The sequence below is a fragment of the Drosophila miranda genome, chromosome 4, assembly GCF_003369915.1.
Source record: "Drosophila miranda strain MSH22 chromosome 4, D.miranda_PacBio2.1, whole genome shotgun sequence".
Taxonomy (NCBI): domain Eukaryota; kingdom Metazoa; phylum Arthropoda; class Insecta; order Diptera; family Drosophilidae; genus Drosophila; species Drosophila miranda.
Genome location: NC_046677.1, coordinates 31,393,039 through 31,414,338, shown reverse-complemented (window position 1 = coordinate 31,414,338; position 21,300 = coordinate 31,393,039). Strand labels below are relative to the sequence as shown.

The following is a 21,300-nucleotide window of genomic DNA, read 5'->3' as shown; positions in this document are numbered from 1 at the left end:
CCTGCGTACACAAAAGCCAGGAAATTGAATAAAATTGCCATGTTATGATTATGGAAAGGAAGTGTGTGCAGAGAGAGAGGGAGAGGGGGAGAAACAGAGAGAAACAGAGAAGAGAAAATAAAAGAAAAGAGACAGAGATGGAAAGAGGACTGACGGCAGCGGCAGCGGGAGCCAATGTCAAATGAAAAGTCCTTTGCCTGCTGTGCACCGGAAACAGCCTTTGGCTTTGAGCTTTCCAGCTTTGCGCAAGGGTAACGGTAACGGTAACGGCAACGGGAACGGCAACGACAACGTGCAACGGTTAACGGTAATGGCATACGACAACGATAACGGTTACCAGCCAGCCAGTAGCCAGCCAGTAGCCAGTCAGCCAGTCAACCAGCTGTTAATGAGCACGTTTGATGACTGACTGACTGGCTGGCTGTGGCAGTGGCAATGCATTGACTTTTGACTCTCTTTCGCTCTGTAATCGAGAATCGTAATATTGCCGCCTGATTCTGACTCTGTGGCACAATTTTAATATTACCTATAATGATGAATACAATACTATCGTATTATTATTATTATTATTATCTCCAGAGGGAAGCGTCTCCCGAGCTGCGTATTAAATTTCGTTGGAAATTTGTTTTAATTTCATTAAACAACAACAGCTGGCAATTTACACATCAGTAAAGTCTGGCTGCTGCCACTCTGCCACTGCACGCTGCACGGACATACATTTTGCAGGACGAATCCCTTGCGGCCCCCTTGCAACCGAGGCTGAAGCGCAAAAATATTGACATGTGTGGCTATGGCAACGAATCCTGGCGAGCGACAAGGCAAAGGGAAAAGGGCACGGTGTAGGGTATCATATGACCAGAAACAGGACCAGAACGGGCCCCGGCACTGGGTCTGTTGTAGGTGGGACCAGCCTTCTGCAAATAAAGCGGAAAATTGTGTTTTTTTTCCGCCTGTTTTTTGTGTGTTCCAAAAAATAAAAACAAAAAAGTGCACAAACAATCAAATGCATTTCACTGTTCGGCGTCCGTGTGGAAGTGTGCGTGCGGTGTGGTGTGGTGTGGGTGTGTGCATGTGTTAAAATGACCTTTGGCTTTTATTGTCGCCAGCATTGTTTCAGTCATGATACCCTGCAATCGTCTAGCACTTATCGGGGGTATATACAGCAGGCAGAACGAATAACTTGACACTCTACTCTCACACGAATATCTAGAGGGTCTGGTGTGTGTGATGTACCCTTTATCTTCATTACAATTTGACACTATACCTATTTTATATCCTCTTGGCAGTGCAGCTCTGACCCGAGCATAAGAAAAAGAGCCTACTACTTGTATGTGTAGCCATAACCTTTTGCTGCCATTTCTCTTCAGTGATATCCTCTCTCTGATTGCCATTCCATTGAATTCATTGATCTTCAGCAAAGAAATGCGCTTCTATATTCCCTCCCCTTATTCACCTGGTTTTCTGCTCTCGCTCTCTGTTGTTTCATGCTTCGATTGCCTGTCTTGCCGCTGCTTATCGCTGCTTTGATCTCCTGCGTTTCTGTTGTTGATCTGCTGCTCTTTTCATGCTTTACTTCGCTGTTCTTCTCCCTTTTATGCGCTCTGGCTCTGCCGCTGCCTCTGCCCTGCTCTCTGCTCTGCCCTGCTCACTGCTCTGCCTCTGCCGCTGCCGCTGCCGCTGCCTCTGCCCTGCTCTTCACTGGTTATTTGTTGCTTTATTCTGCTGCACAGCTTCCAGCTGCTGCGTTAATTGCATATTTAAATTTATGCCGTTAATTGCTGGCAGCCCACGAGCAGGATTCATTGCCTTCATTCCCATTCGCTCGACTGAGTTATGTGCTGCCAGCCAATGCTCCCACTCCCACTGCCATTGTGGGCGTGTCTGCAGCCTCAATCGTTACATTTTATACATTCCATTCGTCTGCGGCTGGAAGGAGACTGCTGCGGCTGCAGGAGGAATGTGCAAGGGGCAGTGCACTGCATTCAAAGTGAATAAAATGTCAGCTTTTCACTTTAAAGAACATAAAATCATTCTCTCAAGGGTAAACTCTGAGAGATATGCATCCAAAATGTCAAAGAATTCATACACTTACAAAATCAACCAAAAATGAACGTTTTCCGAGGTAACCAGGAAACCGTAAATTAAATTTAATCAAATGAAAAGAGCAGTCATCGATTTGAGTAATCGTTAAATTTGTCATGCAAAATGCTATGCAAGAAGAAGGGCGTTGGAGTAATGTCTGTTGGGGATATTAAAACCCTATTATTGTTCGTCATTTGCACTTCCCACTGCACCCACTGTACTTATATACATACATATGTATGTACATATATGTATGTATATTCTCGCCCACGGTAGCAGCCCATGCAGCCGATCTCTCGCGTCTTCATCGTGTGCCTTTCTTTCTTTCGCTCTATTCGCTCTCTCGCTCATGATGAATATATACAAGGTGGGTGGTTCACTCTCTTTCGGGTCTCAGCACAACTTAGAGCGCTTGGACGCGGACCACCTTGAATTATGCTCTCGCTCTCTTGATCTGTCGCGCTCTAATCAAAGCCTCTCTTGCATTTGGGCGCGGGCCATTCGGCTTCGGCCCGCCTACTTTTACTTATTGCACTTTACATATCATTTCAGGGGCTAAACCATTTAAGATCGCAATTGTGTTTATTATTACATTATTACATAACAGTTGCATTTTCCCCTAATTTGATACAAACTCCAAGAAAATCTGACGCCGAACGCCATCAAGGGAAAAATAAGGGGAAAATGGAAGAAGAAAAATCATTAAATTGCCAGCAAACTTGAGAACCAAACCGATTAAAATTAAATAAAGTGTCGGCGTTAGGAAGGAGCTGCAGGCTGCAGGCAGCAGGCTCCCTCCAAGTTGGGATTTCGATCGCAGTTATTCGAGGAGACATCCCAATCCTTTGGAGGTCCCAGGGAGGATCGGTGCCAGCAGTTGGTCTGGCTGGGGCTCCAGCATCAGCAGCTCCTTGACGGAGTAGCGAACGACGTTGTTGAGCGGAGGGTTGGTGGAGCCATCGACCTTCCCGGGCGGACGCTTGAGCAGGGCCTGGGCATAGGTGAGATTGCCGCGACGCTTCTCCGAGTGGAGCAGTGGGGTCAGGGCCAAGTAAGCTGGGTCGGCAACTGGAATCGGGGGCACGTAGCGTGGAATGACTGGGGCCAGGGTCGGGTTCTCCAATTTGATCACTTCTGGGGAGTCCTTGGCCGAGTTGGACACTGTCAGGGGTCGACTGGTGTCAGCGCGCCACAGCACCGGCTTGTTGGCGGTCACAGATGGCTTCTGGCTTGACTTCGACTTCTCGTTCTCCTTGTTGGAGGCCCTCTCACGCTCCAATTCGCGTGTACGGCACTTTTCGTCCCACTCCTTGGTTGTGGGTATGTAACGTCGGGGGGGCTGCTGCTTTGCCTCAGCCGGCGGCTCGTTCTGCACCTGTGGCTGTGGCTCCAGCTCAGTCTCAGCCTGGGCATTGATCGTTGTGGCACGTTGAAGCCCGAAGTACCGCTTCTGAATCATACGCTGCTGGGGCGGCTTCCCCTGCTGTTGCTCCTGTGGCACCTCCACCGCTGGCTTCGACTGTTTCTCGTGATTAGCCTTGCTTGGCTTCTGCACTTGGCAAGTCTGCTGTTCGCCATCCTCCTGTACACGGGCTTCCTTCTGCCACTTCTCGGGATACAGCTTCAGAGGCTTCTTCTTCTGCAACATCTCCATCAGGACCTTTTCGATCCTCTCCTTCTTGTCGACCCGCATCTTACTCACGCGCTCCCGCTCGTCTGTCGTGAATCGCACTGGGGAACGCGAGATGTGTCGGATGACCCCTTCGGCCTCCGTTTTCTTAAAGGGGCCAAAGCTGGGGTCGCGCAGGCGTCGCTGCTCCATCAATTTGAGGGCCTCCAGGGCCACTTTTCGCTTCTCCTCCAGAGTGAGATCCACTGGAAGCGATAGGCCGTCTTCGGCGGATTTTTGATTGGTCTTGAGGCGTTTCTCCTCGGCGCATGCATTCGCTAACCTGGCCCGCTTGCCGCCCAACTTGATCTCGTAGGCGTGATCCTCGTTGGCCATCAGCGTGACGTGACTGGGATTGGCTAACGGGATTGGGTAACGGAAAAAGTCCATACAGAAAAACCCTCAACTCCTCGCGCTCCCCCACACCCACCTGACTTCTCTGGTCGCTTCGGAAATCCATGCCAGGGCAAGACCAGCACCGTCTTCTTCCGCTTCTCGTCCTTGAGCTCGAAGTGACGCTTCAGCTCGTTGAGATCCATGGGGGCATCTACTTCCTGCGCCTTGGTTGCCACAGAGCGGGGCACAAAGACCCGGGCATTGGCATTGAGCGGAGCCCCTCCGCCAGCCACACTTTTCACCACGTCAGAACGCGGCTCTGCAACGCTTTCCCCCTGAATTTCCCCACAGTTCCGACGCGGTTCCTTCAGGATCGAAAGAAGAGCAGGGCTCTCTATTAAATTTTGCATGTTTTTCTACTATTTATAGTTATCTAGAGCAATATTTTATTTTCGCTTTGTTGCTTCGGAATGCTACGTGTCAGCTACGCTAGTTTTTTGGAACTGGGGATCTATCGATAGAGCATGACGTATCAGGAAAGGCCTACTGGGAAATTCGATTTCCTACAGCCTGTTTGGGGTTTTTCCTTTTGAGTTTTACTCTGTTGTGCCGGTCTTTGGGTTGAATCTCGGTTGCAGAGAGTGTCCCTTCAGGACCTGTCGAAATCCCATTCCGTTCAGCCCGTAATTCGGTAAACCCTTAAAGGTTGTAGAGTTTTGAGAACTGAAGCCTGTGCTTTCCCCTCTCCTGAGAATCCCCAACCATTGTCCGAAATCTCAGCGACTCGCAAAGTTATAGCCACCACTTGGTGTTATTTTTTATCTTCCCCAAAACCTACTTTATAGACATACCATTTGGGCCACTATCCATACATATGTATGTATGTACCCTCGTATCCTCGTCTTAAATCTCCGTTTAGTTCCCATAAAGTTTCCCCTGTCGTTTCTATCTCGTTAAGGTTCAGCATGGCACTCGTATGTGCATTTCTGATCGCTCCCACGAACATTACTCCATTGTCGACATTTATTCGCACAATAAATACAAAGCCAGGGCAGGGCCAAGAGTCGGGAGACGACGAAATAAGTCTTGGCCGAAACGGGAGGCCAGATGGAGGTGGCATCGGATGAAGGGTAGGGGCATGTGGGGCAGGCAAAGGCACAGGCAAAGGCAAAGGCAAATGCAAACGGTAAACGACATTCAATAAAACGTTTGAAAAGAGAAGATGGAGAAGGACGTGGAGGAGGAGCACGTGGGAGTGCGATAAGGTAGAGATGCTGGAGATGGAGCAGCTCTGTGCGAAATGTAATGAAATGAAACGAAAGAAGCGCACAGAAATATGCAATTTCACCTCAATCAGAGTTGTAAAAACAAACAAACAATGGCCCAGTGCACTCCGAATCCTGCTGGAGGGTGCCCCCCTACAGCCCCCATGTCATATGAGCCACATGCCGACTCGTGCCCGCCTTTCTCCATCGTTTCTCCATCTTCTTTCAGGCTCCGCTTTCCCTTTTTCCAGCAGTCCTGTATCGTTTTGCAAGCTCCAGTGCAAATGCAAAGAGCACAAAAATGCAATAAGTAAAATGTAATAGCTGCTCAGGACTCAGGACGCAGGACTGCTGCTGTTGGAACGGCTCCAACGGTTGGTGGTACAATCAGCCAGTAAAGACGAAAATACTAGGGGAAAACTTTCGTTTTCTGCCAGAGAAAGTGGAATTTTTAATGCTACGATAATGATATCTATAGATTTTTTACCAGGTGCAAGGAAGCTACTTATGGGAGAGCAGAAAAACCTCCTAAAGGGCTTCAACGTAGGGATTTTTGTGAGGCTTCCAAGTACTCATCTTTAAGTCCGATCCAACTACAGGATGGATGCAATCAAGGAGCTCACTTGGGTAAGGATAAGCCCTTGCAGTTCACCAGCGGATCCCACCTTCAATCGCTAAATTGAACCAATTTTCGATTCAACACCCCCAAACGATAGAAAACTGAATGAAACAAAGTACGTAGATCAATTAAGGCATTATTCTGCGAGTGTAAGCAGTGCAACAAGGTTGTCCACCGTAGGTCCTTGTAGGTCAACCGGGGATTACCATACAGAGAGAGAGAGAGAGTTGGAGATTTGCATTTATCCATGCAGGCGGCAGGCACACAGAGTGCTTTGAAATTTTTGTATAATTCGACTTGGAAAGTAGGTGGAAAAGTGGGAAAAGCAGCGGCAGAGCAGCTGTGGCAGAGCAGCTGTGGCAGCTGTGGTAGCAGTGGCAGCAGCAGGCCGCCACTAATGCATTTGTGGTCAATTGTTGGGCACAGGAGGAGGCGACACCCATCGCCCGCACAAACACTGAAACACTGACATCATTTTAATAATAAAATTGTTAACAGAATTGCTGTGCTTTTGGCCCTGGCCCCCCACACACACACACACACACACACAGAAAAACATGTGTTGGCCTTGTTAGCACACACACACACACACACACACATTCGTGCAACTTTTGAGGGCCCCACGACACCGACCTCAATGTGTCGTTGTCATTGCTCCTGTTTCAGTTGCTGGCTGCTGGCTCCTGCCTACTGGCTCCTGGCTGTGTTTTTGGTCCTTTCGCAATCTAAATAAAATTGCCGACGTGTGTGTACGCACAACTTTTGCCATATTTAATCGTATTTGTACACAACAACAACAACAACAACAACGCAGAGGAATATATATATTCATATATATTTGGTTGGATTTTTAGTGTTGGCAATTGTAACCCAACACTGGAGCAGGAGCCGGGGCAGGAGCAGACAGAGACGGAGACAGTGACTCCACTCCTGGCACTGGCTCTGGCACTGGCTTTGCTTTTGGGCATTTGCTTATTATTGTTAAAAACTTTTTACGCCCACACAACACAAGAGAAACAACAACTGAAAACAGGAACAGAACAGGGATCACACAATTGGCCTGGACTCCACTCCACTCCACTCCCCTCCCGCCCCCTGTTGTGGGAGTCGGCAAATGTGTTTTTAGAATATTTTGTAGCACAGAAATTACCTTCGAAATTTGCACAGATGCAAATGGAACTAGAGATGGTAAAGTGACAAGCTTTGAGAGCTGGAAGATTGGAAGACAAAGTGGTACACAATAGTCCACAGAGTAGCAGACAGTAGACTTATAGAGAGTATTAGTCTTTGGAATAAGCTAATAATTCGTACCGCAATTTCACTAGATTTAAAAGTATTTAACAGGCTTCAAAAGGTGGGTATATATGTATGTCTGTATTTGTATACTCTCTCGTAGGTAAGAAGGCTGTGCTCTCTCAACGCTCGCGTCTGCTAAACCGATAGCGAGAGAACAGATCAGGAGAGCGCGAAAGCGCAATAGCGATAGAGCGCGAGAGCGATATAGCACGAGAACGGTCGTCAGAGAGAGCCGGCCAAAGCCCGAGAGAGGAAGCTCTTTATTCACTTGTCAGCCTTCGTCTCAATCATTCGTCGTCTTCAAAGCCAACCCAGAACTATTGTAAACCTCCATTACACTCAAAATCAATAAAAATTGCCATAATTAACATTCCCGCATAAAGGAGTATATTTCATTCAAACGATTACTGCCCTCCAGTTGGAAAATCCCATCTCGAATAACCGATTCTGGGGCGAGTTTACCTTTGTGACGCTTTGGCTTCGTACAGATTTTTAAGCTTGTTTCGGACTCGGACTCCAACTCCGAATCTGCTGGGGCAGCTTAAAACGTGCAGCCGAAACTTTTGCCTGGGCCACGAGGCAACTTTTAAGACACAAATTTATGCCGGAACGGCGGACCGAATGGACGTAGGACAGAGGACAGGGGTTAGCATGTGTGCTTGGAAAGTGATTAAAAATTGGGTCAAGTGGCCCGGTGTGGCCCGATGGGGCCCGATGGGGCCCGATGGGGCCCGATGTGCGTGCGGTGGGAGATTAAGCAATTTGGGATCGGCACGCACACAAATCAAAGGATTTGCTCATCTTTTTTTATGAATACCGTGCCCCGAGCACTTAAAGTTTCTCCAACCATAACGATTTGTCATTCCAGCAGGAGAAGCCGAGAAAGAGGGGAAGAGAGGAAGAGAGGAAGAGAGGGAGAAATTTCAACTTAATTACAAAACGAGACCACAAACTCTACGCTCGGAGAAGTGCAACAGAGAGGCAGAGGTAACAACCAGTTAACTGGGTGGCATCAACATCAGTTGACTGTGGCGCCTCCATGCAGAACCACAGGCAGAGCACAACCCACTGGCTGCTGCTGCTCCTCCAGAGGTGGCATCTGGGAGGGATACATATCTGGTGGCACAGAGTGTTGGTGTTTGTTCGCCGGGTTTGTTTTGGCTGTGGTTACAGCGGCCTCCCCGACAGCACCAGGAACAACAGAAGCAACAACTCCCAGATCCCGCATCACTCCACTCCACTCCACTCCACTCCGGCACTCTCTGCGGCATTCCTGGAATTCTGCATTTCCACTGGCCTGCATCCTGCACCGAGGGACTGCGAATCCGCACTGGGGGGATGCTTAAGCTCCGGGATTCCTCGCCGAGCATACAGCTCTGATTCGTGTGTGTCTTTCCAATTGTGTATCAATCATTCGGTGGGGATTCTGCTGTTCTCGGATACTCCTACCGATTGGGCTCTAATTTGGTTCGAAATCTGAAATTGTTCGAGGCAAGAATTTCGATCGATTGCTGAACGTTTAACCACTGCTTGAACTGCTTCTTGAACTCCTTCGAAGGCTTTTGTTATGGGATCCTTTAATAATATTTTTGTGTGCTGTTTCAAATCCAAATCAAATGCCACTTAAACGCTGCCCAGTGGAAAGGGGCTGTATGCGCCTCTCTGTGCCGTGCCCTTGCATATTTTATGGGGTCATCGGCGTTGGGGGAGGGGCCTAGGACGTAGAGTGGAACTGCAGCTGACCGCAGGACACGACTCGACTCCACTTAGTGTCCTCCGCCTGTCCGCCTGTCTGACTGCCTTTCAATTGTTGTTGTCTAAGCCTTGATTGCAGACGGGAGGATCCTTCCTGGGGGGAGGTGGGGGGTGTCTCTGTGTCTGTGTATATTTAACGTGCCTTAAATCACATTTGGTCTGTAATCAAGCTAAACAAATATGCATGGGCACACCGGGTGCCCATACGGGAGGGAAGTGATGTGTGCTTGAAGGAGTACGTACAGCATAGAGTACAGAGAGGGGCTTCCGTTACGTTTCGGTAAACTTAAATTTGGACCCTTCCCCTGTCGGCTTGGGGTCTCTGTTTCGGGGGTTGTGTGCGGTTAACTGGGTCAATTGCTGAGCTGTAATCCGGAAGCTAGAAGCCAATCGATTGATGGGCCCTACTATTCGGTACTAATAAGCCAAAAAACTGTGTCATTCATCGAATGGAATGCCGAAGTGCAATCCCAACTGCAGTTCTATTAATTGGTAATTCCACTCGGAATACCTTTTTTATCGAATAATTTCATGGAAACCGCATTTAAATCCCTGTGTTTTAGAGCTTTTCTGAATAGCCATCAAATCTACGAAATTGCAACTTTCCACTGCATTATAGTTACGCAACGCACTGTCTGTCAGCGAAACTGCAGTTAAAGCGCTTATGCCCGTGCATTTATAGACACGACACGGTTTATGGCGATGGGGAAAGGATGGGGCATGGATGGGCCATGGATGGGACATGGCTAGTCTATGGATGGGCCATGGCTGGGCAATGCGGACATTTTATTGTCACAGCGAGCCATCATCATCGCCATCGCTACTCGTACTGGAGGTTCGGTTGGGGTTTATTTTTTATGCAAAATCCATACGAAAATGACAGCTGAAGAGGGGAGCAGGGGAACAGTGGGGCAGGGGAGAACAAGAAGTGAAATCTGATTGAAAAATTGCCATAAATCGACGTCAATTCAATTAACATAAATTGTTTGATTAATGATTGACAAATGCTAAGCAGACAGACAGCGACAAGAGAGGCAAAGAGAGAGAAAGAGAAAGAGAGAGCGAAGCAGGATGGGATTCCCGCAAGTAATTGCCGCATAATTCGATAACGATAGCCATGAATGATGGCTCCCACACACACAGCAACACAGACACACGCACACAGTTTACACTTTGCTCGAAGCAAATTTTGGGTCAATAATTTTTTAATTTCCATCCGAAAATCCGAAGGAAAGAAATCACCAAATGTCTGAAAGTCATTAATCATGGATTGTTATTTCGAGTCCCTGACCATCCCATCCACTCCGTCACTCAGTCAGTCAGTCATTCTCTCACGCCCCCTCTCGCACACACTCGCACTCTCTCCCAGTCCTTCAGTCAATCAAACAATTGAATACATTTCAATCATTAATGGACACGGACAGTCGACAGTCGACAGTCGACAGTCGAAGGTAGCACACGCTCTCCGCCTCCCCTCCCTCCCTTTGGCTCGACTTGACTGGGATCAGAAAGTCGCTGAGGCCCCAACGCCAGACGAGACGGAGCTTTCCGCTTTCCTCGTGTCTAATTGATGGACAGTTGCTGAAGTTGCTGCCCTAATGACGGCGTAGGAATTATTGCTATTGAATTATGATTGCGAGGGTCGTGACCTGTGGGGAATCGGGGAAGGTAAAGAAGCGAAAGGGAAGCAAATGTATGGCAATCGCATGGCTTCTTGTTCAGTCCAGGTGTGAGGTTGATTTGCTCTTCAGATTTGCAGATTTACAGATTTGCAGAGCAAATACTATCCTTTTTCTCCATTTAATTTTATATCGATTAAATTCCTGATCGCTCTTTGATTAGTTGATCATTGAATTGTGGTAAACTATTCTCGATTTGGCATTGAATAAATTAAAACAACATTTTGGCATTCATTTGTGCATTTCTGGCGCTCGAAGGCAGGCAGCGATGGCCAGCAGCCATTATTTATCCCCGGCCTATTCCGTAGGTCGTTAATTTGCGAATTATTTTAGTGGCACTCTAATCGATGCATTTTCTGCCTCCTCTGTCTGCCGCCTCCCACCGCCATCAACACCCAGCTATAACTGTTCTAATGCATATGCATATTGCGGGGTTTCCCCCGCGGCCACACTGCGTGGAAAATGTTCGGAAATTTATGCGTGCTGCCAAATGGTGGGGGAAAATGTATCGTTTTGGCCCTGACCAGCCTCTACCCAAAATGTTTTTCGGAAACATAATTACTTGGCTGTGGGCCGAAGAGACTTGTAATTAGCTTTTGTAATAGCTCCTGGGATTATTTGCGTCAATTGAGCAAACAAAAGGCTGTCTGGCAGTACTTAGAGAGGGGGGGGGGGGGGGGAAATACAGTAGGGCCACAATCGAATGAAAAACTAAGAAGAAAATAGTGTATGTAACCTTAAAAGAGATCATATAAAGCAATTTTGAGACCATTTTTCGTTTAAAACATTGTGACAAATAGTGCAATAAAGTCACGCTTATAAAAATTAGCCAAAATTATAGAAAATTCATTTATTTATCGGGTAAAATTATTTCTCTTTTAAAAATCTCAATGGAAAAGCGCTTAAAACGACAGTTAACTTAAGTCCGGCACTGTACGTCGAAGAAGCCTATGGTATCCTTCTATAAATTCATTTTTATTTATGTTTAAAGAAGAGGAGCCCAAAAAATTGCTCTGTGGCAAGGACTTCCTTCCAATCCTTCTATGAAGCTCTCACTGTACGAATGCCTAAACTTTGTCTAGCCCGCAGGTTATTTTCTTAATATAAATGTTGCATAGCTAATATCAGTGGCACTTTTCTCCGCCTCTTTCCCCTACTTTCTCCCTGTGTCTCTGCCTAAGCTTAACCCCTTTCAATCAGCGAGTTGTGTTTTTCTTGCCCTTTTTCCCGCTAATTTCCTGCGCTCTTTTGTCAAATTAAAAACACACACACCCATACATCCATACACCCATCCAGAGGCAACAGGGAAAAGTTTTGCCCCTTTTCTCAGCTCGCATTTCAGAGATTTCTCGGCTTTCTCCGTGCGCTTCTCAGTTTCTCTCTGTTGGATTGTTTGCCTGTTGGTTGGGTTCATTTATCATGATTTTGTTTGTCGAACTTTGTCGCGTATGTTTTCCCCCCACCAGCCGTCTCCTGGCATCTCCTGGCATCTCCTGGCATCTCCTGGATAGGCGGAAAAGTGTCTCCTCTGTTGTTATACCCTTGCAGAGGGCATTCCGAATGGGTATATCCATATCCACTTGGTCTTTCCGTACCAAAATCTGGCATCAGGGCATATTCTAGGGTATCCAAAACTTCAGTCCCCAAATCTATCACTTGCTGTCTTACTTTTGTTGTTCTTGATTTGAATGCCAGCAGCAAATGGCAGCTGTTGATGGTCCTTCCCGTCCCACTCTTCGCCCAGCAACAGATCCCCAGCCCTTCGGAAAGGTCTCCTCCTTGTGTCAGGAGTTTTCCTTCGGTTGGGGTGGGTGGGGGGCTCACTTTTTGTTTGTCTTTTTGTCAGAGAGAGCGCCGAACCGAGCCGAAATTGCAAAGTGATTACTTTTGATTAGTTGCAAAAAGAAACGTAATTTGTTTATCGCTTTTGCTGTTGCTGTTGTTGCTCTGCTGATAAATGTAATTTGGGCCCAAAACTCGCTGATTACAACTGAAACAATGGCTAAAACAAGGGCTAACGAGCCGAGGAATCATGTGTGGAATCGTTTGATGTGTCTGTCTTTGTTTCTTGGTTGATTGTGCAGCAGCAGAATCAATCCAAATCCACATCCACATCCAAATCCATATTTAAGCTGTGAGTGCGGAAAAGGCATCAGTCTGCTTGTTCCCGAATCGTTATCCCGGGAAGTGATCTTATTATTTCGCAGCAAACCAGAAGAAAGGTGTTTTTACTCACAATATACCCCCAGAGCAACTGGCACTGCAATATGAAAATATTTGTGATGGCACAAGTTTTTCGGTTCAGCAGAAGCTAAACAACGTGGCCATGCCTCTGCATGACTTTCATTACTGATGGAAACGTATTCAGATTGTTTGTCTAGGATGGAGATGGCAGTGGCGTCTGAAAGTGGGGCAGGGCAACCAGGAGAAAGGGGGTTGGGGGTGGGGGGGCAAACTTAATCTAGGAGCAACCGTGCTTACATTTTTAAGCAGCGACAGCTGCTTGCATGCAAAATTATGACTTAAAGCGCAGCTGGGGCCAGGGCTCCAGAATGTACTCCCACTCGTAGTCGTAGTCGTAGTCCTACTCGTACACTGGTACACTTCTAACCAAGCAAGGAACCACTCTGTCCTACACACACACTGACACACACGCAGGAGCAGGAGCAGGAGCATGAGCACAAAAGGATAACATAGAAGTAAGTTATTCATTGTGCACGCAAACATTACGGAAGTCATATGTTAAAGGCAGGAGAGCTGGAGAGCGGGAGAGCTGTAGAGAACCGAGGCAAAAACCTGGCTAAAAGGTAGCAAAAGGTAAAACCAGCAGGCTCCCGCCTCCACTTCCTGCCCCCCCCCCCCCCCCCCCCCCCCCCCCCCCCCGCACAGCATGAAAAGCTGGCCAAGTTTTTGCCGACTAAAAGAAAAGAAATATGAAATATGACTCCAAGTCGAATTGTGAAAACTTGCAGAAAGGTACGAATAAGCATATCAAGATCATAAATAAAACACAGTGCGAGCGAGAGCGAGCGAGAGCGAGAGCGAGAGAGCGCGAGAGCGCCAGAGAGTTGGGAAATTAAATTTTCGACTAGGAAAACCAAACCGAAAACATGGCTACCCCTGCCCCCACCCCCACCCCACCATGGTGTGCGGTGTGTGGTGTGTGGTGTGTGGACTGGGAGTGCACATTGCTAATATACGCAACGCGCGCTGCCAACTTTGATTTGCAAATAAATTATTTCGTTTCGTTTCGTTTCGTTTGCTCTTTTGCCTCCGAAATGAAAATCCTGCCCAAAAGACCAGAAACAAGGAAGCCAGAAGGAAAAAAGGAAAGAAACAAAAACAGGTGAGGAATAGCTGGATAAATGTACAAGGGTTTTTCAATAGGGGTCTATGGGGTATACTGGCTATAGGGAGAGGAGACCTTTCAGTGGACATATGCACTCCCCCTGCACTCCTCAGGTATTTAATGGCATTCACAGAGAAAGGGTCACTCAGCTTTAGGTATCAGCCATTCCAGACCTTGACCATCAGCAGCCCCTGTGCCAACCTCCTTCCCTGTTCCCTTCCGATGCCACCACCCAATGGTTCCTCCCTCTCCTACCCTCACCTTTTGCCTTTACCCCGCAACATTCTAACCAGAAAGTTAACTTGAACTTAAAATAAAAGTTTTCTACGTTTTTTTTTCGGTTGGAATTTCCGTTTTTGGTTTTTTCCTTGGCGTTCCTTTCCACAAAGTCAAATATCATAAAGTTCGCTACGCCTTCTTGCATATTTTATTTGCGCTTATTTCCAAAAGCGAACGAACGCGGCAAGACGAAGACGACGACGAAGCAGGAGAGGGGCAGGAAAGAGAACGAAAAGTTGCGGTGGCTGCTCTCATTTCTGATGCCCGCACTGCTTGAGTCGAGTCTGTATGACACTGCTTCCACAGCACAGCACAGCACAGCACAGGCTTTATTCAGTGACGTATGGCCTCATGGCAAGACATTATTTAGAAATATATAAAAATATACAGAAAAAAATGCTAAAATTAGTAATATTAATTGGAAAGATAACATAAGTCGGTGTATATTGACTGAACTGCTTTAAGGATTGCCCTACGAAGCGTAGTTGTTGGTTAACTAATTTATTTATACACGCAAAATAAATACCATTTTTACGCAAGGATTATGAAAAATTATAGAAAAATAATCCGAAAAAATTGAATGGAAAAACAGTTGGGCCTGAAATCCACTGACAATCTATGCTGCAGTTGCATACGACTGGTACAAGCAGTACCACCAGTTAGCAAGTAGTATTTGTCTGTGAAGTGAAGAAGCAAGCTTCTACTGCTTAGCAAGCAGTAAACCCATCTGAGACTTGCTGCCTTTCTGCCTCTGACTACTTTACTGTGCCATAGGGCTTTTTAATTAATAAATTTAGTCATCAACTAGAATGTCATACAGCCTCACCGCTGCGCTGCCACCACTGCATCTTTTATTCCCGCCGACGCGACGCCACTGCTGCTGCAGATGTCGCTGCTGGCTTCAGTCAAGGTTTTCACATCTTCCTCTCATCCGCACCATTCCTCTTTCTCACTCACTCTCCCACCCTCTCTGTCTTTCTCATTCTGTCTGTTCGTCTCCCTTCTTTTGGCAACAATTAAATTATTCAACCGAAATTTGTTGAAGCTCCCGAAAAAGTCACGCGCACTTGACGGCAACAACAACGACAACAACAAAAACAATAGCAGCAGCAGCAGTTTCCGAAACTAACTTTTGCCGCTTTTACCGCTTTCGCCGCTCTCGTCGGCTCGCCGGCTGCCAGTGCCGTTGTTATTGCTGTTGCTGCGCTTTCGGTTCGGTTCGCTTCGGTTTCGGTTCCAGTTCGGTTCGGTTGCCGTTGTCTTTTATCCTAGGTCTCGGTTCAGGTTTTTATTTTCCAAATGAAATGAGTTTGAAGTGCATTTGACGGTGGTCGCCAAAGTTCTGGCGTGCGCCTTCTTTTCAACATCAGTGGGCGTGGCCTGCAACTTTTTCGTTTTTGTTGTTTTTTTTTTTTTCAGTATAATTGTTGTTTCAGTTGTTGTATTGAGCATTTTAATGGAAAAGTTTGGCAGTTAAAGGCGCTTTTCTACCGAATGGTATTTTAAAAGCATTCTCAGAAAGGAAAACCCAACAACCGAACAGTTGGAATGCCAAAAAGCAATTGAACAATTTTTTGAAATGCATAAATTTGATATTTCGTGATTGGTTTTTGAAAAGAAGAAATCAGATAATTTGTTGTTGATTTTTACCAAATTTTGTATCTTTATTTTTGATGATGCCCAATCCTGCTCCGAGGCGCTCTGCAACAGGGAAAACACATACATACTACATACATGTACATACTACATACATATGTATGTATGTACAAAAGCATGTATCATGGATGGATAATTACAAAGTGTCCAGGGCATTGTCGTAATCCTTAAGCTTGTTCCAGTCTTTGTCGGCAAAGTCGATAAGCATGGAGTAGACTTTGCGCACCTCGCAGAGAATTTCGAAAATATCTTCGCGGCACTCCTCGACGCCCGGATAACCCGCCACATCTGAAGCGCGCCTGGCGCGCACGGCGTGGTACTTCGAGATCTGTTTGAAGCTGCCATTGGCCTCCGAATAGATTTTCCCGATTCCTTTCTGGACATCGTCGAGGATGGAGGCGGCAAGGCTGTTGCTGTTCACGCTTTTCTCTACCATGTACGCTACCCACATCTTTATGACGTTTGCTGCAAGCAAAGGCAACAGTTAGTAGGAGTAGGTGTCCCCAGCAAGATATGCCACGCCCTTCACTTACCATTCGCTACCATTGCTTTGACGAAGGGCTTGGCCGCTTCGACAATCACCCAGACCGCCTTAGTGCAAGGAACTGGGCACGAACACTTCTCTTGACCCTCATCATGGGAGCCGCCATCGCCTTGGCCTTCGACCTCGACCGGAGTGCCTTGCTCCCGCTCGACCTCTTTGAACATCGGCGAGTTCAGCAGCTCGTTAAGCTCGACAATCTTCTGCGGGAAGCCAAGCTTCCCAGCCAACAGCTGCGTTCCCAATTTGGTAACTAACACCTTAGGATACGTGATTGCCATCTCGGACATCGACGACATTGTCGTGAGTATTGTAATTACGAGATTTGTTGAAAATGTGCAACCACACGGCAATGAGAAAACTGTGGAGGTGTTATTTGGGTATTGAGTGCACTGAATATGTGTGATTTTCGAGCTTTTGCCTGAAAAGTTGTCAATTCTAACGCCGATGCTATTTATTCTGCCACGTGCTTACTATCGCCCAAGCTGGAGATGGCAGAGTCAACGATTTCATATATCGATGTTTTGAATAGCAAAATTGTATGTGCTCAAATGCGCAAAAATGTATTGTCAACTGAAATAAATACAACTAGCTTGATTTCGCTCCTGCTGCTTGTCGATTTAAAGAAAATCCGAATCGTGTTCTACAACCACTTCTCCACTCCAGCTATCGTTGTGTTTGCCATCTCTATCCGAGTACTAACCTAACCTGTCTTCGCTAGCCGTACAGCTGTTGCGGAAAATATTTTAAGCCGAATAAGCACTGCTATCGTCGGAGACTGGTAAGTTATCGGAAAACACATAAACATAAAATTACGATTTACTGTACACAAAGCCCACAACTGTTTCATTTGCAGACACCAATAGAGGAATCCATCCAAGATGTCGCACACCATTCTGTTCGTTCAGCCCGGGGCTCGCCCGGAGACTCGCACTTACTGCGACTACGAGAGCGTCAACGAGTGCATCGAGAGCGTGTGCAAGTCCTACGAGGGGTATCTGAAGCGCCGCAACCCCAAAAAATCGACCATTACGTACGAGATCAGCCAGCTCTTCGACTTCCTCGATCGGTTGAAGGACATCTGCTGCTTGGTGTACCAGAAGAGCACCAAAACCTACGCCCCGTTCAGCAAGGAGTGGATCAAGTCTAAGATCTACGACCTGCTCCGCGGATCGGCGCACAGCGCTTGAGACGAGTCCAGGGATGCTTCACGACGAAGTAACCAACAAAACAACACACAAGACAGTGAACACACCACACAGAAGGGAATCATCCGGGGGCAACACATAATCATCATAAGCAGATCAATGACACAATAAGAATTCGAACAGGAACCACAGTCACATCCATCATCGTCTGAAGCTCTCAACAATCAATGAAATATATACTCCAACAATCAATCAAATGTATTCCTTACTTAATAAGAAATAATATAATGTAGAAACTTAATACTGAATGGGTATGACTGCACTACCGTTGGCTCCATGCAGATCAGTACGTCCTTGTAGACCTGGAAAGAAAAAGTAGAACAAAATAAAGACGAAACGATTGTGTGCCAATTGGTCTCAAATATCACATGTCAATGTTCTTATTAAACAATTTGCCCGCTCTTTAAATAATTGCGAAAGAGATACGTTTATGTGCCCGTCTAGATTTTCTTTAGGCAGCCAATTCGTTGAGCACTTGAGCACGTTGCGGACATCCTCTGTGGGGAAATCCAAAGTAGCTTCTATATATACTTCACCGATCTGTCAACCCAGTGAAAATCCGGTTTTATGCACATTCCAAATATTTTACAGTGTTAAAATGTCCAATGTACAGACTCTTTACCGGTCGATAATACACCGAATTTAACCAAAGCTCAATAGCGTGATTAGGCGACAACTTTTAGGACAGCTTCGGTTTTCCACTGCAGCCTCAACCTTTCTATGGCGGCTCAGAAACCCAGGTCTACAGAAACGTAGGCATCTTCTTAGAGACAAAGGTAAGCTAGTTTCTACATTATATTATTTCTTGTTAAGTAAGGAATACATTTTATTGATTGTTAAGTGCTTCAGACGATGTTGGATGTGACTGTGGTTGCTGTTCGAATTCTTATTGTGTCATTGATCTGCTTATGATGATTATGTGTTGCCCCCGGATGATTCCCTTCTGTGTGGTGTGTTCACCGTCTTGCGTGTTGTTTTGTTGGTTACTTCGATGTTACTTCGATGTTTGTTGGTTACTTCGTCGTGCAGCATCCCTGGACTCGTCTCAAGCGCTGTGCGCCGATCCGCGGAGCAGGTCGTAGATCTTAGACTTGATCCACTCCTTGCTGAACGGGGCGTATGTTTTGGTGCTCTTCTGGTACACCAAGCAGCAGATGTCCTTCAACCGATCGAGGAAGTCGAAGAGCTGGCTGATCTCGTACGTAATGGTCGATTTTTTGGGGTTGCGGCGCTTCAGATACCCCTCGTAGGACTTGCACACGCTCTCGATGCACTCGTTGACGCTCTCGTAGTCGCAGTAAGTGCGAGTCTCCGGGCGAGCCCCGGGCTGAACGAACAGAATGGTGTGCGACATCTTGGATGGATTCCTCTATTGGTGTCTGCAAATGAAACAGTTGAGGGCTTTGTGTACAGTAAATCGTAATTTTATGTTTATGTGTTTTCCGATAACTTACCAGTCTCCGACGATAGCAGTGCTTATTCGGCTTAAAATATTTTCCACAACAGCTGTATGGCTAGCGATGACAAGTAAGTACTCGGATAGGAATGGCAAACACAACAATAGCTGGAGTACCCACTAGCGCTTGTAGAAAACGAATTGGATTTTCTTTAAATCTTTTTAAATCGACAAGCAGCAGGAACGAAATCGAGCTAGTAGTCAAGTTTATATTTATTTCAGTTGACAATACATTTTTGCGCATTTGAGCACATACAATTTTGCTATTCAAAACATCGATATATGAAATCGATGACTCAGCTTGGGCGATTGCACATTTCCAACAAATCTCGCAATTACAATACTCACGACAATGTCGTCGATGTCCGTGAACGCAATCCCGTATCCTAAGGCGTTAGTTACCAAATTGGGAACGCAGCTGATTGCCAAGGACCTTCCGGAGAAGATTGTCGAGCTGAACGAGCTGCTCGACTCGTCGATGTTCAAAGAGGTCCAGCAGGAGCAAGGCACTCCGGTCCTGCCTTCGGCTGGCAAGGTGGAAGGCCAAGGCGATGGCTGCACCCATGATCAGCATCTAAGGAAGCTTGCGCGCCCAGTTCCTTGCGAAAAGGCGGTCTGCGAGATGATGGAAGTGGTCAAGCCCATCCTGCGCACTCTGATAGCGAATGGTAAGTGAAGGGCGTGGCATATCTTGCTGGGGACACCTACTCCTACGAACTGTTGCCTTTGCTTGCAGCGAATCTCTTCAATCTGTGGGTATCGTCAATGATACCGGAAAGAGTGTCCGGTGACAGCCTTGGGGTCTCCATCCAGAAGCATGTCCAAGAAGAAATCGTGAAGGTCCAGTCAGAGGCCGATGCCTACTTCGAAAAGTTTCTGAAGTACTTCGACACGCGTGCTAAGGCCGCTAGAATAGCGTCCGAGTATCCGCACGTGGAGGAGTGCGGAAAACTTGTTGTCGAGATAGACCAGATTAATATATTATATCTGCAGAACATTGTCCGCGAGGTGCGCAATTTCTACTCCTTACTCCACGACCTCGGCACTAAGAACTGGGACAAGCTTCAGAACGGCCAATCGTCGAATACCAACGGCTATCACTGATCACGCATACAATATATACTAAACACACACGTATGTACCCTTCTTAGTATTCAAAGTGCGGGGTCAGCTCTGTAGAGGAGTTGTTGCTGGATCAGTGGATCGATGAATCTTTCACCCCGAAAGTTCTTATATGCAGATTGGAATTAGATGTAGGATTTTTGGGTTAGGGCTGGTCTTGTGAAGATCAGCGTTAGAGATCTTTTTAGTTGAAAGGAAGGAAAATTCTTTATATTCGTGTGTTTTTGGCCTTCATCTGTTTTTCCATTTTCATTTATTTCTGTTCGTTGACGATTTTTCTGACCTGTGCCTAATCCTTCAGTGGCGTCTGCTTCTGCTTCATTCAACATTCGATTCAGTCTTTCCTTTCACTTGCAGCTCTATATCTAGCTCTCTATCTGTCTCTGAAAGGGTCTCCTGCATGTGGCACTCGATTCCGAGCACTGCTTCCCTCTCCTTTGGTTTGTTGACTGCATTGCACTTTAGCACCAATTCACACTCGGAAAAAGACAGGAGAAAGCAACAGAGTATGACAGAGAGACACACAGCAAATGGAGACAGAGAGAGAGAGAGAGAGAGAGAGAGTCCAAGAAGTGAAGAAAGAGCCAGTTCGAAAAGGGACGGCGGCAGACACTTACAGGCACACAGACACACACTCGTACATATATCTTCATCTTGTAGTTTTTCCAGCTTCTCCTTTTCCGGGCTTAAAGGCGCATCGTGGTCTAGGCCTCCCACATCTGTCGCTGTTCTACGTGTGTTTTTTACAGCTTACAGCCGTTTCCCCTCGGAAGTCGCCTATGAAGTGGTGCTCCCATAATCGCAAGTGTTCAAATTCAAGAGGATAATACTTTATACTAATTTTAGTAATGGGAATATTTCCCATCTTTTACTTTACTTTGCTTTATGCACAATTATAAATTTCCTAAGCACTTGTATAGAATAAGTTATTGGAAAAATCCTACCATCCAGTGGTACAGCAAGTACATATATATGATGCTGATATATT

General features: G+C 46.5%; 5 protein-coding genes across 5 annotated transcripts; 2 read left to right on the top strand and 3 right to left on the bottom strand.

Annotated features, from left to right (window-relative positions):
• Positions 1 to 2,645: 2,645 nt before the first annotated feature.
• LOC108164289 lies at positions 2,646 to 4,606 on the bottom strand. Its single transcript, XM_017299936.2, has 2 exons — positions 4,182 to 4,606; positions 2,646 to 4,110 (listed from the first exon to the last, which is right to left on the bottom strand). The coding sequence occupies exons 1-2, from the start codon at positions 4,495 to 4,497 to the stop codon at positions 2,903 to 2,905; spliced, it is 1,524 nt and encodes a 507-aa protein (XP_017155425.1). The 5' UTR covers positions 4,498 to 4,606; the 3' UTR covers positions 2,646 to 2,902.
• Positions 4,607 to 15,960: 11,354 nt separating this feature from the next.
• LOC108164287 (proteasome activator complex subunit 3-like) lies at positions 15,961 to 17,101 on the bottom strand. The gene is made up of 2 exons (XM_017299934.2): positions 16,519 to 17,101; positions 15,961 to 16,450 (listed from the first exon to the last, which is right to left on the bottom strand). Exons 1-2 carry the CDS (start codon positions 16,823 to 16,825, stop codon positions 16,122 to 16,124), a joined length of 636 nt encoding a protein of 211 aa, XP_017155423.1. The 5' UTR covers positions 16,826 to 17,101; the 3' UTR covers positions 15,961 to 16,121.
• Positions 17,102 to 17,206: 105 nt separating this feature from the next.
• Positions 17,207 to 18,074, top strand: LOC108164288 (protein enhancer of rudimentary-like). The gene is made up of 2 exons (XM_017299935.2): positions 17,207 to 17,307; positions 17,383 to 18,074. The coding sequence occupies exon 2, from the start codon at positions 17,408 to 17,410 to the stop codon at positions 17,714 to 17,716; it is 309 nt and encodes a 102-aa protein (XP_017155424.1). The 5' UTR covers positions 17,207 to 17,307; positions 17,383 to 17,407; the 3' UTR covers positions 17,717 to 18,074.
• A 441-nt stretch (positions 18,075 to 18,515) lies between these two features.
• LOC108164235 (protein enhancer of rudimentary-like) lies at positions 18,516 to 19,292 on the bottom strand. The gene is made up of 2 exons (XM_017299868.2): positions 19,189 to 19,292; positions 18,516 to 19,113 (listed from the first exon to the last, which is right to left on the bottom strand). The coding sequence occupies exon 2, from the start codon at positions 19,086 to 19,088 to the stop codon at positions 18,780 to 18,782; it is 309 nt and encodes a 102-aa protein (XP_017155357.1). The 5' UTR covers positions 19,089 to 19,113; positions 19,189 to 19,292; the 3' UTR covers positions 18,516 to 18,779.
• A 97-nt stretch (positions 19,293 to 19,389) lies between these two features.
• On the top strand, positions 19,390 to 20,324 carry LOC108164234 (proteasome activator complex subunit 3-like). Its single transcript, XM_033393750.1, has 2 exons — positions 19,390 to 19,858; positions 19,927 to 20,324. Exons 1-2 carry the CDS (start codon positions 19,543 to 19,545, stop codon positions 20,292 to 20,294), a joined length of 684 nt encoding a protein of 227 aa, XP_033249641.1. The 5' UTR covers positions 19,390 to 19,542; the 3' UTR covers positions 20,295 to 20,324.
• Positions 20,325 to 21,300: the final 976 nt, after the last annotated feature.

Bases quoted from the DNA above. Each gene is read 5' to 3' on its own strand.
- LOC108164287 (XM_017299934.2), bottom strand. From the start codon at position 16,825: ATGTCGTCGATGTCCGAGATGGCAATCACGTATCCTAAGGTGTTAGTT. The intron at 16,451-16,518 runs GTAAGTGAAGGG...CTTTGCTTGCAG, and splicing joins CAAAGCAATGGTAGCGAATG to CAAACGTCATAAAGATGTGG.
- LOC108164235 (XM_017299868.2), bottom strand. From the start codon at position 19,088: ATGTCGCACACCATTCTGTTCGTTCAGCCCGGGGCTCGCCCGGAGACT.
- LOC108164234 (XM_033393750.1), top strand. From the start codon at position 19,543: ATGTCGTCGATGTCCGTGAACGCAATCCCGTATCCTAAGGCGTTAGTT. The intron at 19,859-19,926 runs GTAAGTGAAGGG...CTTTGCTTGCAG, and splicing joins GCGCACTCTGATAGCGAATG to CGAATCTCTTCAATCTGTGG.
- LOC108164289 (XM_017299936.2), bottom strand. From the start codon at position 4,497: ATGCAAAATTTAATAGAGAGCCCTGCTCTTCTTTCGATCCTGAAGGAA. The intron at 4,111-4,181 runs GTGGGTGTGGGG...CAATCCCGTTAG, and splicing joins GAAGCGACCAGAGAAGTCAG to CCAATCCCAGTCACGTCACG.
- LOC108164288 (XM_017299935.2), top strand. From the start codon at position 17,408: ATGTCGCACACCATTCTGTTCGTTCAGCCCGGGGCTCGCCCGGAGACT.